We start from the raw sequence: 17,140 nt of genomic DNA, 5'->3' as shown, positions 1-17,140 counted from the left end.
CCCGCGTCTCTCCCCCAACGTGTGATCTCAGGCGAACCCAGACACCCGCGTTTGTCTAAATGCAAGCACGGGACAGCCAGCAGCTCTGGCTGCAACGTGGCTCACAGCTCTGCATTCAGACGCCAACTCTGACTTGAAGCCCGCGGGTTGTTGGCGCTGGGTCGGCTGGGTGTCCGGCTGCTCCCCTGGCCTGCGGGTCCTCCTGGGGACTTCTCTTCTCCACAGAGTCTCCGTGGGTCACAAGCAGCCCCCCGCGGCCTGCAGCATGCCCCTCTCGCACCCCAGGGCCCCATCCCGCTGCTCCTCGAGGCTGTGCTGGGTTTCGGGCCCTCAGGCCCCAGGGCAGCCCCCTCTGGTCTTGCTTCACCACGAGGGTCCTGCTTCCCCATGAGCCCCTCCGCCCCAGCTCCCGCCCACTGACCTGTCAGAGCTCGTAAGCCAGCGCCCGGCACTGCGCCCCTAGCCTGCAGGCGACCCCTCAAAGGCCCAGGCGAGCCCGGCCCTGCCCACACCAGCCCGGGGCTGCCCTCGGTTCAGAGCTGCATGCGCTCAGGACGCCCAGTGGACCCCGCCTGCCCGACACCTCCATCTGCGGACAGAGGGCCCGGCCACCCTCCATGTGGGCTGCAGGGCCCCGGTGTCCCGTCAGCCATGCCCCACGGTTCCTGCTGGGCCCGCAACACGCGTGCCAGTGAGTGCCCGTGACAGTGCGCGTGCCACACGAGACAGGAGAGGTGGCCCCGTCCGCTGACCTCAGATGCGAGTCCTGGAGACCCAGTCCCCCCGCCCGCCTCCCGGCCACAGAGGCAGGTAAGCCAGGTCTCCTGGGCCTGCTGGCTGCACCCCCTTCCCCTTAACCGCCCAACTCTCCAGGGGTCCCGACTGCCTTCCTGTTTCCAACCTCAGAAAACAAAAAAGGTCCCAGCTGCAGGGGGACAGTCAAGAGAGGGGGCGAAAGTCACGACAGAGATTTCAGCCACCGGGAGGCACGGTGTTTCCTACAGGGCACAAAGCTACCTGGCAGGCCTGCTTATTTAAGAAGAGAAGGAACGTGAATGATGAGAGATGCGTGGGTCAGCCAGGCCTTGCTCCCTGAAGGAGCAGAAGTCATGCAGAGACATCACACGGGTTGTTGGCCCTTCGAGGTGTGGAGAAGAGGAATACTGCACCTCAAATCCATTTCACGGGCTACTTAATTTCATAAGCAAACAATTGCATTTCAGAGTTGCACGTGGTGCTGACGAAATGAATGAATGCTACCTCCCAGAGCGTGACTGAAGACGTCGCCAGGCTGAATGTCCAGATCAGATTTCAAAGCAGGCAAAACAGGACCACGAACAGAGACCACAGGGAGACACACGCAGTCACAACTGCCGCCGAAACCTGCAGTTTGTATGCTAGTTTTTCAAGGCAAAACCACAGCTGCTAATATTTTTGGCATGAAAATAGCGTTTTAAAATAAACACTGCAAAACCAAACGGGATGGTCACCTTTCAGAATACACAATTAGGAAAATACATAAAGACTGAAAGTCCTGCTGTGCGATTTCATATATTTCAGGCAAATCTTACTCAGTCAAGTGGTCTCTATGCACATGGAGAGAGAACAAGAGAATGAACAGCAGAGACCCCGAGTCCACGCCGACTCGGGTCAGACAGAGACCCCAGGGAGGCAGCGGGGCCCGAGGGGCGGGAGCTGATGTGAGAGCACAGCCTGTGGGGCCTGCAGGTGGAGGTGTGAGGAGGAGCGGAGGGGGCTCCGGGCGCCCCCGGTGTCGCCAGGTAAGGGGGGCACCCAGAGCCAGGGGCGCCCAAGGGCCCTGAGGGGCTGGCGCAGCTGCAGGGCGGCTGCAGGGCGAGGGGAGTGGGCTCTGCAGCCCCTCTGGACGCGGCTCCTATGAGAATGAAGACCCGGGGGCAAGGGGAAGACAGGAGTGCGGGAGCCACGCGGGAGCGGGTACAGGGCCAGGGGGCTCGGGTGGGCTCAGGAGGGACACGCTTGGAAAGTCAGTACAATTAAAAACTGGCTTCTGGAAACAAAATCCACAAAATCGATCTGTGAGCTGATCCAGTGAAGAAAAAGAGAAAGTACAAATACTCAAAATAAGAAATGAGAGGGGAAAAATGTCTTGGAATAGACGAGTTTAAAAATCGTCTTACAAGCAATTACTTTGTTTAATTATGTGATTCAGTTTGAAAACCTGGTAAAGTGGAGCCCTGGGCTCTAAACCCAGACGGCTTCCCGAGAGCTCACCAGAGCCAGCCTCAGCCTCACTGCCAGGAAGGCAAATGGGCAAGTGTGAGGACTGACGTCTCACCCACAGGCCTGGGCCCAGCCGGCCCGCATGTGCAGGCGGCCCTGGGGCCCCGGGGAGCTGCCGCCTAGACCTGGGATGCTGGTCCCCCATCCGGATCCCAAGGAGGCAGCTGGCCCTACCTGCAGGCGGGGGTGGCCCCTCCGGCGGGTCTGGAACAAGCCTGATGACGTCAGGGACGTCCACCCGAGGGTCGCTGTCCTCCTCTTCGGCCTCGTGGGACCCTCGCGAGGAAGAAGCATCGTCGCTTCCGGTTTTCTGGCAAAGGATGAGCCTCCAACAGTCGAACATGAGTCTGCAGAGTGAAAAACAGACCTTAGAAGGAAGACCAGGCCACGCTGCGAAGACATCAGCCGTGCTTCCTCCAACAAAGCCCAATCTCCAGGCACAGCTTTTGGCAGTGTTTATTCTGAAATGGATGTGGGATATTTAAAATTCATTCTTCTCCAGATAATTTCTACCGTGTCCATGTTCAGGTAAACAAGTGGTCTCCTTTTATAACACTGGAATGGAAAAAGCATTGCACAAACAGTAATATTATTTGCTTCTGCTGCATACGAGAAGTAAAAACCTAGATTTTCCCTTGACATTTGGGCTCTTGTTTCAAGGACAAAAATGCCCCTGGTTCTCCTGGTTTCAATGTCACAGTAAAATTCACTGAACTGGCAAACCTTCAAAACCAATGCCACCTGGGCCGGAAACATCTCCAATCCCCAGGTAAAGCATGCTGTCCAAGGGCCAGGACAAACACTCATGTCATTCCTCCAGTGGAAGTCTGGCAAAGAAACTCGAATCAAGTCTTTGCGAGGTAACCTTGGATTTAAAGAGACAGCGAGTGACTGCATCTCGACAGAAGCCACGTGACGTCATCTGCCTGAGATGCTCGCCCTGGGAGGTAATCTCCCACAGCCCCCTCGCCGGTCTTTGGGCATATTTATGGCTCATTATGGCTTCCCAGGTGGCACTGGTGGTGAAGAGCTCACCGGCCAGTACAGGAGATGTAAGAGACGCGGGTTCGATCCCTGGGTCAGGAAGATCCCCCGGAGGAGGGCACAGCAGCCCACTCCACTGTTGTTTTTTTTTTTAAATCATTGGTTTCAAGTTTATCCTGTGAATAGACACCAAGGATTCCATAATCATGAAAACTTGAGCACACGACTGATCAAAGAAAAGTTAACACATCTAGACAATAAATATACTTACAAACAATGTATATTTACGTATCCCACCAGGCTTCTCTGTCCGTGGGATTTCCCAGGCAAGAATACTGGAGTGGATTGCCATTCCCTTCTCCCACTCCAGTGTTCTTGCCTGGAGAATCCCATGGACAGAGGAGCCTGGTGGGCTACAGGCCACCGGGTTGCAAAGAGTCGGACACGACTGAAGTGACCTGGCGTGCACACACGCCCATCATTTCCCCTGTTGGCTTATGTCTGGCTGGGCCCCTTCCATAAATTCTGCTTGTGGCCCCATGGCAGCAGCTTAACCTGCTTGGTCGTCGGTGGTGCTCACACCCACCACGCTGTCCAGAGCATCAGGGAGGGAGGCGGGGCTGTCCGGCTGGATGCCGGGGACCGGTGACCCTCAGGGAGGTCCGGTCTCCACCTCCTCCCCACGCCTGTCCCTCCCTGCCCCTCAGGCCCAGTCTGTGGGACACCAGGGCCTTTCCCCTGGGAGTCGCCTGCTCTGTGTTCCGTTGCCAGCCCTAAGCTCTGAGTGAGAAAGGGACCAGTGAGGAGGAGGACGGCGTGGAGACGTTCGGCGCTGGCGGGCTACGCTCTTCAGCGTCCCCACCTGTATCTTCCTATTTGACTTGTTCCGATTTCTGTGGTTGCTCAGCTTGGTAATTTGAATACAGTTCTTCGCTTTTGCAACAGATTAGACTGAACGCTCCCAGCAGTGACCTATACCCACTGAGCACACGTTGACATGTTGCCCACTGGGTCACAAGCTCTGCAGATGCACCCTGGGCTGCTCCTGGGTCACCTCCGTGGAGCTGCGAAGGGACTGGTCCTCTGGGCTCCACAGGGATGCTGGGCAGTCCTGGCGGAAGTGTCCAGTTTCCTGGGGATGGCGGCGCTGCCTGATGCTGGACGAGGTGCTTTGGGAGCAGCCTCTGGCCACAAAGTCGAGGTCCGGCTCGAGGTTTCCAAGAGTTCCTTGGTAATGGCCACAGGGTGTCCGGGAGACCGTTGCAGGCTTGAAGTCCTGAACGTTTTACTAGGGGAGGCCCAGAGGGAAAGGACATGGTCATCCCTGAGGGGAAGGTACTGCGGACCAGCTCCACCAGCACAGACTCCAAGGGAGGCTGGGCAGTCCGACCGGCCACCCCTTGCTGACCACACAGCGTGCCTTCTCTGGGAGCGGGCTGGGCCACCACCCGCCTTCTCCAGGGAGGAGTGGACCAGGCATCTCTTGAGCAGCTCCAGACGAGGCCCTGGGCCCTCGGGCAAGTCCAGGTTGCGGCTGGCGCTCAGCCAGCATCTCCCACCTGTCAGGGAAGAGCGTCACCCCGGCTCTCCTGGGCTCAGGCAAGGGTGAAATGAGTGGACCTGAGAACAAGAGGCTGAGCTGAGTGTGGAGCAGAATGCTATCTTCTGGTCACTGTTCCTCTCACACTTCTAGCTTCTCCTGGAGCCTCTTAGCACCAGATCAACTAAGCGGATGGCCAGGTGCCACCAACAGAGCAGTTTATTCCGTTCGCACAAACGCTCCAGTAACCTCTCTCTCAACTTCAGGCTTTACGCCATTTTACAAAAGGTATGTGAGCTCCCAACAGCAGGAAGCTCTTCTGTCCAAGTGACCTTCATTCCACTTCCAATCACCAAGATGCTGCTTCCCAGGTAAATCTCCCGTTTTCACAGCTGAGCCCCAAACGCAGAAAGAGCCTGAATGGTGATCCGGACACCGATTACAGCCACAACCTGAGGTCAGGAGACTCCCAGCAGTGGCAGGGCTGGGAGGGAAGAGGCTCCAATTCGGGAGAAGGACGGGTTTCAGGCTGCGTCTGGGGCAGAGGTGTCCTCAGAGCACTGAGATCCGCAAACAGGTGGCCCCTGCGCCCTCCTCCTGATTCGCGGATCTCCTGGAGAGAAAGGCGCCCCAGAACTGGGGTCAGTCACAAGAAGAGTGGTGCCCAGGCTTCTGGCGTGGAAGGCCCGCCACTCTCGCCAGCCTTCCCCCGGATCGCTGCCAGGGGGAGCTGTCACAGGTGGGGGTCCGAGGTCACAGAGGCCTGATCACAGCTGCGTCCAGGTCCTGGCCAGATGGTGAGCCTGGGACCTGGGGGGTGCGCCCCGCCCCGAGGGACGCAAGTGCTGAAACACAGTCAAGCCCCTCTTCCTGCCCCTCTGGACTGACTCACCCGGAGCATGTGCCCTCCCGGCCGCCCACCTGGCCCACAGGCAGCATCTGTCTGTCCGTTCCAGCCCCCCGCAGTGGGTCCAGGAGCTGGGAGCAGAGCTCAGAACTCAGGTCCCTGAACCCGCTCTGGGCCAGCCACTGGGTCAGATCTGCACTTTAGGAGACCCTCCACCACGAGGTCTCCCTCAGGGCGCCACCCCTCACCTACCTGTCCAGGGGGGTCCCGGGTCCCCTGGGAGGGACGCACACACTGGAGCGCCAGCACCCCAAGACACACGTCTATTTTTGTGGCCTGGCCCCTCCCAGTGGTCACACATCCTGGGGCCTCCCACGGCCGCCCCGACACATCCTGCCCAGCCTCAGGGTCACCTTAACCCCTTCCCTGTCCAGGGCTGGCTGGAGGTCCCTTAGGGGCAGGGTGGGAAGCTTCCAGTAAAGTTAAGAGGCTGCACCTGCTCCAGAAAAGTCTCTTTCCGGCCAGCTGGAGCGGGCTCCTGTTTAAGTGTCCAGCGCTGCAGAGAACAGAAGGTGGTTTTTAAAAACTAGCAGGAACACCGTTTAGCGTTTAAAGAGCAAAGGGCCTTATTTTTAAACCGCTGAGTCTTACTTTTCCGCTGCCAGTTTGAAAAGCAAAACAACCAGACAGGGGCCGGGAAGTCCAGATTCAGCCAGCCGCCCTCAGCGGCCCCACCTGGCCAGGCACCTGCTGGGGGTCAGGACTCCTGGATGAGGTCCTGGGAGGGACCGGGCAGTGACAACTGTCCGCGGGAGGACCCCGTCCCGACAGTGGGGGGCGTCCCGCACGTGGAGCCCGCGCTCCGGCTCGGGCGGCGGCGCCTGGACACCGCGCAGCGCCCCGGCTCCACCCCGGCCGGTCCCGGGGCTCCCTGGGGTCGCACGCGGCCAGGACGCGATTGGAGCGCGCAGACCGGTCACCGGAGGCGATCGGAGCGCGAAGACCGGTCACTGGCCTCCGGGACGCTGAGTCCGTCGGCCCCTCTCCCCGGCCCTCCCCGCCTCCCCCACCCGCGTCCACCGCCCACGCTTCCCGCCCCCACACACCTGCCGTGGGACGTCCTCCGGGCCTGGTCTTCCGCCCGCAGGTGCGCGGCCGCCCCTCCTCCCCGGCCTGGGGGAGGGGAGGGGAGGAGGGGGAGGGCTAGCGGGGCGGCGGCGAGGACGGTGGGGGAGGGGACCGCGCGGAGGGAGAGGGAGGAGCGCGAGGGGAGGACGGCTGAGGGTCTGCGCGGCGGGAGGGGGCGGGGAGGCGCCCGACCCCGCCCCCAGCGTGTCCCCCCATCACCGTCAACCCCTCCGCCTGCACGGAGCAGGCGGTCTGCTGTCTGGGTTCGGGGTGTGCAGGCCCCAGGGCAGGGCCGTGCAGCTGCGGGGGGGCCCCCTTTTTTGCAAGAAAAGGGAAGGGGCCGGCCTTTTCCCTTGTGGGTCCCCCTTGTTCAGGGAAACTCAAATTCCCCAGTAGAACTCGGAAAGTTGAGGTGCACAGGCTGAAACGTCCCCAGTGTTGCTCTAGGTGTGAACTTTATTTTAGCTGGCGCTTCCAAACGTCTGCATTCTGTGGGCCATACCTGGAAATCAGAGTAAGACCAGCACAGAGTTCCGTCGGGAGGGCAATAGGCACAAACCCCAAGGCTCCAGGGAGCCCCACCCCAGGAGCCTCCTACCCGCCCTGGGCGTGCGGCTCCGCTTGGAGGGGAGGGCGCGCCGACCTCTGCAGGACTTTCCTCCTCCAAGTGCGGTCCCCACCACACGGCATCGCCTGGCAGTCAGCCCCCGCTTAGCCAGCGCCCTGGAGCCCAGGCGGGGCAGCCAGGCCCCGGATGGTGGGCATGGCTGAGCCAGGGCTGCCAAGTGGACAGGACCCCGCACACGCTCGGAGGCAGGGCTGCCTCGAGGAGGAGGCTGGCCCGAATGGACAGCAAAGCGAAGGCAGGACCTTCCTCAGCTGGACGGTTTCCTTCCCAGATTGAGCGGGGATGGGAAGGCCCCAGGAACCTGGCAGAGTCAGGGCAGAGGCGGGGGCCTCTCCTCTAAGGGCCAGTTGGATGTGCGGGCGTGGGGGCCTGACCCGCTTGGTGGGGCCGGACCCGTTTCGCATGACCTCAGGGACCCGGGGTCCTGGGGTGCTCTCCAGGGCCTGTGCTGAGTGTCATCGGAGCTCTGAGAGCCAGACGGAGGCACCCGGCCAACCTGCCTGGAGGACAGGCAGCGCTCAGTGACCCCACGACCCCGGTTGGTTCTGCAGGCCGCCACTGCCCCCAGGTGGGCTTCCCGTGGAGGGTCCCAAGCCCCACCTCGGCCACAGGCACCAGGACCGGGAGCCTCTCCCACCACGGGGAGGCCTCCGGCCTTGAGACGTGGTCACTGGCCCAGGAGATCGAGGAGGACAAATGCCCAAGACGCCTGTGCACTCAGAGACGGTTTGTGCCGATTCAAGTCTCCCGACTCCAAGGCGAATCCCAGAACAAAAGCCCGGGCACCCTGCTGGTCAGGGGCCCTGAGGGCCAGGCCAGGCCTTTGTGCAGCTCCCAGAGGCTCGGGGAATTACCATCACAATCAGGGCTCTGGGAGGAGCCAAGGGGAAAGGGACCTTCTGCTCCGGCTGGGGTCAGCCCCTCCCTCGGGCGTGGGCCTGGCGGCCTGGAGACCCCTCGGGCCTGGGCCTGGGCCCGGGAGTGTCCTGGGGCTGCGTCTCTGCCTGGTCACCGCGCCCTTGGCCCTTCAGGGAATCGGGGACTTTGCCGTTTGAGGTTAATTCCTCTGTGGAAAGCCTCTGGCTCCCACAAAGAAGTCTGTGTTACAGGAAGTAATCCCAAGTGGCTCAATGGGTGAAGAATCCGCCCGCAAGGCAGGAGACGTGGGTTCGGTCCCTGGGTCAGGAAGATCAGCCCCCCACCCACCGCATTCTTGCCTGGAGAATCCCGTGCACAGAGGAGCCTGGTGGGCTACAGTCCACGGGGTCACAGAGGGTCGGATGGACGGAAGCGACGGAACACTCACGTAAGTGACAGCGAGTGGGGAGGGCCGCCCCGCTCCCCATAGCCTGGGGTCCCCTGAGCCTCTCAGCGTCTGCCCCTGCCCTCTGGGTCCACGTCAGGAAGTGGCAACTGGGACACGCAGGAGGCTGGGTGGGGGGCCTGGTCCTCTGGAGTTCTGAGGTGACCCTGGGGCATGAAAAGGGGGTTCCTCCCGCGTACCTGGGACCTCAGAGAACCAACCTGCTGGGGGAGACACGGGCGCCCCAGCCGCCAGCAGCCACAACCTCGTCGCCCACCCCTCCTGAGCTGTGGCTCCTTGGGGCTTGTTTCTTGGCAGCTGGCTGACCCTGCCCCACGGCTTTCCTCTGGGAAGCCAAAGGCAGGGCTCCCAGGTGACCCTCCAGTCTCCAAGGAATGCTGCTGGGTGGGCGGGCAGGGCCCTGAGCCTCCAGCCTGGGGTTTATTCAGGCAGCAACGTGGCCCCAGGCCCGCGCTGGCCGCTGGGCAGTTCACCTTGCCCAGGCGGGGTCTTGGGGCCCCCGGAGCTCACCCCCAGTGTGGAGTCAGGCTGTGAACACTGATGAGACGGGGGAAGGAGGTGCTTAGCACACAGACCAGTGTGGGCAGGACCCCCGGACCTGCTGGGCCACCGTGGGCCATGGTGAGTTAGCGCCGTGCAGCCCCGGGTGGGGATGTGGGGAGGGGCGGCTGAGCTCCGTCCCCAATCCCCCTCCCACTGCTCCCCAACCCCCCTCCCACTGCTCCCCCTCACACGCAGCTCAACGGTGTCTGCCCTGCAGCAAGGCCCCAGAGCAGAGCATCGGTTGAATTGTGTCTCCCCAAAAAGATATGTTGAGGTCCTGACCCCTGTACTCTAGAATGTGACCTTTACAGACACAATATATCTAAAATAAGGTCATCAGGGCAGGGCCCTCACCGAAGGTGACTGACAGCCTTGTGGAAAGCAAACGCTGAGACAGGCAGAGTGGGCGCCACCTGAGGATGGAGGCAGAGAGGTGTCTCCAGGAGCCCCGAGGCTGGGAGGCTCGAAGCCCGAGGGAGCCAGGTGGACCTCCGCCTGCGGCGCCCGTTTCTGCGGCCCCTGGACAGAGTGAGCGACGGCAGGGGGTGGTTTTACCTGCAGGCGGGAAGCAGCGCCTGCTCCCTGGCCGTCCTTTCGCGCCGTCCTGTCCGCGGGGAGTGACCACCTCTTCCCTGTCCTAAGACAACCTGCAGGGGATGGTCACGGCTCATTTGCAAGTTTTCGCAGGGACAGAATGAAGGGACAAAGTCCGTGATTAAATAGTTAATCTCACTAGGGGATGGTGAGCAGGAAAACATGGGCGATCCCTGTAAGCTGACCACCTCTTGATAAAGCTGCACCGCAAAGCCCCAGCAGAAGCATGAGGCCCGAAACAATAAAGCCACGGTGCTTGAGCCCACTCCTGCCCAGCGAGCTCACGAAGTTAATGGTCCCTGGGCCATGCTCTCTGCACTCCTGCAAAACTGATTTGTGGCCCTAGCTTGACCCTGGAGGGACAAGAAAATCCCCTTCCCGGCCTGGAGGAGGAGCTGATGGCAGCTTGACATCTACTCGGGAAAGACAAGGGGCTCCTCCCTCCTCCCCACGCCTCCTCTGATTACAAAACTGTAGCCCACTAAGTGCTCAGAGCCTGGCACTTCTTGCCCGCCCACTTGTAAGCCTCATGAACATCCTGTTCTAGTAAATCACGTGTTGACCACGTGGCCCTCACTGAATTCTCCTTGGCGCTGAGACCTAAAGGACCGTGGTGCCGGAGCTCTCCGCAGCCCCCCTGAAATGGCGCCAGGCTGTTCCAGCTTACCGTGTTCAGTGTCAATGGTCTGCGTTCTAGCCTCTCGTCCCAAGCAAACTGTTCAGGTTCGTGCAAAAGTAATCGCTGTTTCACGTTGTTGACATTTGCTGTTTGATATTGGAATACATTCTTAATAAATGTGACTGTGATACATCATTTTAACATGTATTTCTTGATTTATGTTTTTTGCTATCACCTTATCACTTACTGTGTATTTTATATTTAGACTGTGGAAATGATGTTGGACAAAAAAGCAAATTCCAGTGATTTTCTTGAGTTCAAAATGGGTCGTAAAGCAGTGGAGACAGCACGCATTCGGCCCAGGAGCTAACGAACGTTCAGTGCGGTGGTGGGTCAAGGAGTTCTGCAAAGGACGTGAGAGCCTTGATGATGAGGAGTGTAGTGGCCATCAGAAGTTGACAGGGACAGCTGAATGAGAGCCATCTTTGAAGCTGATCCTCCTACAACTACATGAGAAGTTGCCCAAACTCAACACCCACCATTCTGCGGCCGTTCGGCCTCTGAAGCAGATTGGAAAGGTGAAAAAGCTCAAAGAGGGGGTGCCTCACAAGCTAACTGCAACTCAAAAAGAATCACTGTTAAAGTGTCGTCTTCTCTTAGTCTACATAACAACAACCAACTATTTCTCAATCATATCGTGACGTGCAAAGAAGAGTGGATTTTATACAACATCCGGGACAACCAGCTCAGTGGGTGGACTTAGAAGAAGCTCCAAAGCACTTTCCATAGCCAAACTTGTGCCGGAAGAAGTCATGGTCACTGCTTGGTGGGCAGCTGCTGGGCTGACCCAGTACAGCTTTCTGAATGCCGGCTGCACCATGACCTCTGAAAAGCAAGCTCAGCGAATCGAGAGGATGCACCGAAAACCGTGTCTGCGGCCGCACTGGTCAGCAGACAGGGTCAGCAGAGGCCACAGATGTGAGGAAGGGACGGGGGCCTTGCAGGGCAAGCTGTGGGCCTCAAGGGCGTCAGCTTCTAAGATCGGCTTAGGCCTGACACTGCCCACTAACTGTGAGGCTTGGTCTTCGTATCTGATTAAAGACAGGTTTCACTGGGCCCCTGTCAGGCTTGATTAGGGCTCATACCTGTGTCTGGATGATGAGTTAGACATGTGCCGTCTGACTAAATGCTCCTGAATTATCCTGACTGCATGCGATGAACTTAGCAATAGCAATAGCAATGCGATGAACATGTACTAAGGTCAGAGTCTTCCCTGGCAGGTTAATATGATGACTCGATTTAGGGGTGTCCTCTTAGTGTGAGAAAGGAACTGATAAATTGTGTGTTATTTCTAAGATGTTTCCCTGAAAGAGGAAGCTTAATAATTGCAGATGTTGATCACACTGAGACACAGCCCGGTGGAATGAAGGACTGTGTTCACACGCACACTGGTAGGAGCTGGCTGTTCACACCCGCACAGCCTCAGGCCAGGGTGCCCTCACTCACTTGAAAGCCAAGCGTGTTTCTCCCGGCTCCCAGGGTCAGTGTGGTCACAGGTCCCTGTCACCCGAGGCAGGTGTGGACGCTGGACCCCAGTGGACAGCAGCCCTGGGACGCGACTCACTTGCGGCATGTTTCCTGTAGACTGGCGTGCTGGCCGCTGTGTGGTGACAGCCAAGGCCGCCCACTGGGGGTGAGTTACTTGCCTTTCCTTTGTGGTTTGGGGGCCGGGAAAAAGCCCCCAATTTAGAATTGTGCCCAGTGAAGCCAGAGGCCTTCCGAGGGACCTGTCAGCCTTGAAAGGGCCGCCTTGCCCCGGCCCAGCAAGGCCCTTTCTCAGGGTCCACCGTGATCCCCCAACTGAGTCAGAATCCCAGGAATGAGACTTTGTGAGGATCTGTGGAGTGTTTGGGGGTCAGTTTTCAGAGACGGGACGTGCAGGGGTGGCAGTGGCCAGCAGAGGAAGGGGGCAGGGCTGGGGGGGCCTCTTGGGGCCTGCAGGAACCCCATGGGGCAGCATGGGTCCCTCTCTCCTAACTGCCCAGGAGCCCTGGGCGTGGGGGCCAGGGTTTGGACAAGAGGAGGAGTGGAGGAGCCCCTGGAGGACGGGGTCTGGCGGACAGTCGGGCAGCAGCGGGAAGGACAGGGTTCGGCCGGAGTGTCCTGCTCTGGGCCCTCCGCCCTGGCGGTGCAGCTGTGGGCCCGGGGCCACCCCATCCCACACAATCCTGAGAGGCTGCTCCCACGGCTTCATCCCAAACAGAAACACTCGCTGGGAGACTGTTTGCCCGGCAGCTGGTCTTGGGAGAAACTTAATGCCAACTTCTGTCATCTTTTTAATCTATGAAGAGACTAAACCAGAACTTTTTCTTCTTTATTGCAAGCAGATTCAGATCTCCCGCCTAGACGTTCTGCAGAAAAGTCCAATCATAATGAATATTTGAAGATAAATACTTAAGATTTGGTTTAATTCACCATTTAATTTTTCAAAGCAGATTAATAATCAATTAAACATTACTGTTCAGAGGTTGATTTATTATCTTAAACACACCTACTATATTCAATAATTTAAAAATAAATTCCAATATTTATGATGACAATACCTATAGATACCATTTGTGTTAAATATATTTTTGAAGATTTTCTTTATCACACTACATAATGAATGAACATTTTAAACAGCAATGCAGACGCACATAATTTTAAGTCAGAGACATTATATGCATATTAAAATTCTGTATATTTTGATAAGGTAAAAAATAAAGCTATATAAACTGATCTTTAGATTTTTTTCTGCAAAAGTAGAATCACACTTTAATAATACTCCGACACATCTTCATTAAAGCTTTGTTTATGGACATCAAAACGGTTCTCACCCCCATTCACCTACCCTCTAACTTACTAAAAAAAACAAAACAGAATGAATGCATTTGCCAGCTGACATTTTTCCTGTTTTTAAAATTAGAAATGGGAAACTTCCAAAAGAAAGTGCATACCAAGCTGTTACACTGAGTTGTTAAATAAATACCATTAATTTCAAGATAAGCAGAAGTGGTTGCATTAGGTTCTTCATAATCAGTGCAAAACAGGTGAACTCAGTGGTTTTAAAGAAAAAGGCTGGAAACTCCCCTTAGGTTGCCCTGAACTTGTGGTTGATGTCCGTGAATTTAAGAATAGTTACACTGTGTGCGAGGCATTGCTACAGTTCAAGCTGCGAAGTCTCACAAGGCCAACTAGGCGTCTGCGGCGTCACTGCGGAAGCTCCGCCCCCAGCGAGCCTCGCGGCCGTGGCCCTGGGGGCCGTTTGGTCTGTGTCTGCCCGTGGAGTCAAGGGCACAGGAACGGGCTGACTGGGGTTCTAACAGGAGTGGCCGAGAGCGCGTCCCTTCTCCCAGCCGGGACGTGGCTGCAGCTGGGAGGGTCCGGCCCTGGTCCCAGGGCGGGTCCCCTCCAGTGGGAACCAGACATCCGGACCAATGGGGGAGATGTTAATATGTGGTTATTGTGCAGCTGTGAGTAAGATTTTCAAAACTAAGGAAGATACCTAAACTACTTGCTTTAAGGTCAGTTTAAGGCAAGTAAGCACTGCCCACCGCCAGGTGGGAGTCTCAGTGTCTTGTCTGAAATGTCCCTTCCCTGGTTCTCGTCCTTCCCTGGCTTCTGGTCTCATGGCCCTGGTCCATCTCACATTGTCAGGCGCAGTCACTTAGGAACTTCCCAAACAATTTTAAGAAGACGTATTGGGGCGTGTAACGGTCAGTAGCTGTCCTAAGGAGACTTGAATTATCCGAGGTAAGTGATAACCGTCTGGATACAGGCAGAAAAGAGGACAGCGAACCGTCAAGAAGCTTCTGTTTTAAGGCTGAAGGATAGAAACTAAAAACTAAAGAAAAAGCAGATGAAATTGCAATGAACGGTGAAGAAAGAGCAGAGCAAATGATCAGACTCTAAATACGCCTTGTAACTACTCGCTACCGCCAGAAACACCAAAAAACAAAACAGGTTCAGAGAATAAAGTCAAATCTGAAAATTCACATTCATCAGATATTGAGACATTCAGCCGAAACGTCCATCAGAATTTAAATGTGAAGTGGCCAAAATGTCTTCAACTTAAAAAATAAAAGCTTTAAAAACATACTTTAAAAATTAGATATGGTACGTTAACAAATAAACGAATAAAATAGATATAAACAGCTATGAAAATACTTCAGTGCAAAGGCAATTTTAAGATCTCTAAAAAAATACATTACAAAGAATTTGTTAACTAAAACATACAGAGAATCTGCCCCCACAGGTAAGACATTTATACCCATTTTAGGTTCTTAAAAACGGCTGTACAAACGCACACACGGCTGTTTGCAGGGTCTGGTGCGGGCCTCACGCAGGACGCGGGCGTGAGTGACGGCGAGGGGGCGGGCCCTCGGGCGGACGCCCACCCAGCCTCACGGCCCCTCGGCGTCACCCCGCTCTTTGGTATGCTTGCCCGTCACCCGCTTTCTCCGCACCACCCGTGTACCCTGTTCTTGCGGTCAACTCCTCCCCTCGTTCAAGTATCTCACAGGTGAGCATTACAGCAGCGAACCACGCGGTCTGAGCGACTCGGGAGCAGACCCAGGTGGGCTCAGCACCGTCCCGCATCCACAGGGCATCCAGCGGGGGCAACGTTCAGCCTCCGGGTGACCCTCCCCTAAAACGCCGTCAGTTGTACCTTCTGAAGTTTGAACCTCAAACTGAAATGTTTTCCTTACGGACCATTAAGGCTGCGTCGAACCGGTTATTTCTAGAAACGGAGATTCCGTTACAGGAGAGCGACGGGGTTTACCGCCCGGCTGCCTGCGGGCGGCACGCGGGCAGCGGTATTGCTCTTAGGTCTCCCGGGCCGCCTCGGCGACCCCGGGCCAGGTGCGGATCTGGGGGTCCACGCCCCCGAGAGGCCGCTCCCCGTGGGGGTCTGAGCACCGCAGCAGAGGCCGGCCCCGGGTACCCAGACCCCCACGCGTCCCCGCAAACCCCGAAACACCCGTCCCACAACAGCAAACCGCGCCTGCGCCCTCGGAGCGGGAAGGGGCACCTCTCGGAACCTGTGCTTTACAGGCCAGGCCCCCCCAGAGGCAGCGGGGTACGGGGAGGGGGCTCCCCGAGCACGCGGGCAGCACCTCCCCCGGAGGGGCGGAGTCGGGCCAGATGTGACCCGCGGTCAGCGTCACCACGCGCAGGTCTGGACGGCAGCTGTGGACGGGGCGGGGGGCCAGTCCGAAAGCAGAGGTGTCGGGCTCGGGAGGATGGAGCAGACCGGACCCCAGCCCGCGAGGCTCGGCCATGCTCCCCGGAGGCCCTGGTAGGGCGGCTGTGCTTGGAGCGGACAGAGACCCTTGAGCAGAGGTCCTCCCGTCGCCACGCGGTCAGGGAGGGTAGCGGGCTCGTGCGTGTCCTTCTCGGTCGCCACTCAGGGACGCCTGTCCCATCTTCCTCCTCCTCCGGCCGCAAGAGCAGCACACGCCACGCAGCCCTTCGGGGCTGGACCCTTGCGTGTGGCCTCCTCTGGGGCCGCGGGTGGTGGGAGACTAGCAGGAGGGGCCCCGCGTTCCCTGCCTTCCAGGGCGCTGCCCGGGGTTGGAGACTACAGAGTAGCAAGTGGGTGACTCCCCAGAGGCAGTCCTGACACGAAGCGCGAGGTCTGCGGAAACAGAAAGGACAGAGTCAGTACCGGGACCCTGCGCGGACCCTGTCCAGCGCCCATCGGAACCCAGTGCAGCCGCGGCCCTCGCTGCCCCTGCCGGGGCACCCTCGAGCGTAGCTGGGCCAGACACCGGGCGGCGTGTGGACCATCCGTCCCCTCCTTGCGTCCACTGTCCCACAGAAAGGTGTGTAAACACGAGGCCCCTCCCCAGGCCCCAGGCTGAGTGCGGCTCCTCCCGCAGGGCATCTCGCTGGACCGCTCCGACGGAGGCCCCCGCGGTCGGAGGCCCAGGTGGTCAGACTGGACGTGCAGGGAGGGAGCAAGCCGGCCAGGAGATGCCCGCTCTGGATGCTGAAGGCGCAGCTGGACGCCTGCCCCGGCCTGGCTCAGAGCCCTTTGTTTATTCGGAAAGGCGGTCTTTCCTGGAGGACCTTTCAGGTGGAGCCATGCCCACCACCGCGGATGAGAATGAAGGCCGAGTTCTGGACGCCGAAGGACGCTGTGGGCCTGTGCACCGCACAGATGAGTGTGCACGCACGCTCACACGCGTGCCTGGGTGTGCACCGCAGGCAGCCCCAGGCGGCCGGCCTCTCCAGTGGGCCACTTACCGGGGACCGACCCCACGTGTGGGCAAGTCTTTGTCACCGTGAACCTAACAGAAACGGCACAGCACGGCAAAGCTCTGGAGGAAACCCACGCGGTCTGCAAGAGCACAGCACACGGGCTGCCCGCGGGCGGCCGTTACCTATCCTCCGGCTACTCGCGCCTCGGCCGGGGCTCGGGGTCCGTCAGCAGTGGCCGGTCGGGGCTCAGCGCGGCGTCGGCCGGGGCTGGGCAGCTCAGGCTCCTCTGCAAGGCGAGGACAGACACTGAGCCCGCGCCGCACGCCCGGCTCTGCGGGGACGGCCGAGGGGGACGCGTGCGGGAGGCCCCGCTCTCGGAGCAGCAGCGGCCGATGGTTGGGGCGCGGGACCCGGGGCTGACGGCCCTG

At 58.5% G+C, this 17,140-nt stretch overlaps 2 protein-coding genes and 1 long non-coding RNA gene across 10 annotated transcripts in view; 1 reads left to right on the top strand and 2 right to left on the bottom strand.

Annotated features, from left to right (window-relative positions):
- The window catches only part of MCF2L (MCF.2 cell line derived transforming sequence like), an 86,615-nt gene extending 84,024 nt beyond the window's left edge, over positions 1 to 2,591 (bottom strand). The window contains exon 1 of one of the 2 annotated variants that reach the window (XM_070800520.1): positions 2,437 to 2,591. The gene's annotated coding sequence lies outside the window, so the exon portion shown is untranslated. The remainder of the gene's footprint in view (positions 1 to 2,436) is intronic. The other variant, XM_070800511.1, reaches the window with a different exon arrangement.
- A 5,351-nt stretch (positions 2,592 to 7,942) lies between these two features.
- On the top strand, positions 7,943 to 12,413 carry LOC139186263 (uncharacterized). Its single transcript, XR_011569834.1, has 3 exons — positions 7,943 to 8,115; positions 8,499 to 8,695; positions 10,735 to 12,413. It is a non-coding gene; the product is annotated as an uncharacterized lncRNA (long non-coding RNA).
- Positions 12,414 to 12,830: 417 nt separating this feature from the next.
- ATP11A (ATPase phospholipid transporting 11A) overlaps positions 12,831 to 17,140 on the bottom strand; it is a 105,941-nt gene continuing 101,631 nt past the window's right edge. For 5 of the 7 annotated variants that reach the window (XM_070800504.1, XM_019971757.2, XM_019971760.2 and 2 more), the window contains 2 exons: positions 16,895 to 16,998; positions 12,831 to 16,146 (listed from right to left, as the gene is read on the bottom strand). In XM_070800504.1, coding sequence (XP_070656605.1) covers positions 16,906 to 16,998 — 93 coding nt within the window. In that variant the 3' untranslated portion in view covers positions 12,831 to 16,146; positions 16,895 to 16,905. The remainder of the gene's footprint in view (positions 16,147 to 16,894; positions 16,999 to 17,140) is intronic. The other 2 variants (XM_070800505.1, XM_070800507.1) reach the window with 1 other exon arrangement.

Source organism: Bos indicus, chromosome 12 (genome assembly GCF_029378745.1).
Source record: "Bos indicus isolate NIAB-ARS_2022 breed Sahiwal x Tharparkar chromosome 12, NIAB-ARS_B.indTharparkar_mat_pri_1.0, whole genome shotgun sequence".
Lineage (NCBI taxonomy): Eukaryota > Metazoa > Chordata > Mammalia > Artiodactyla > Bovidae > Bos > Bos indicus.
This window is presented reverse-complemented; position numbering and strand designations above follow the sequence as displayed.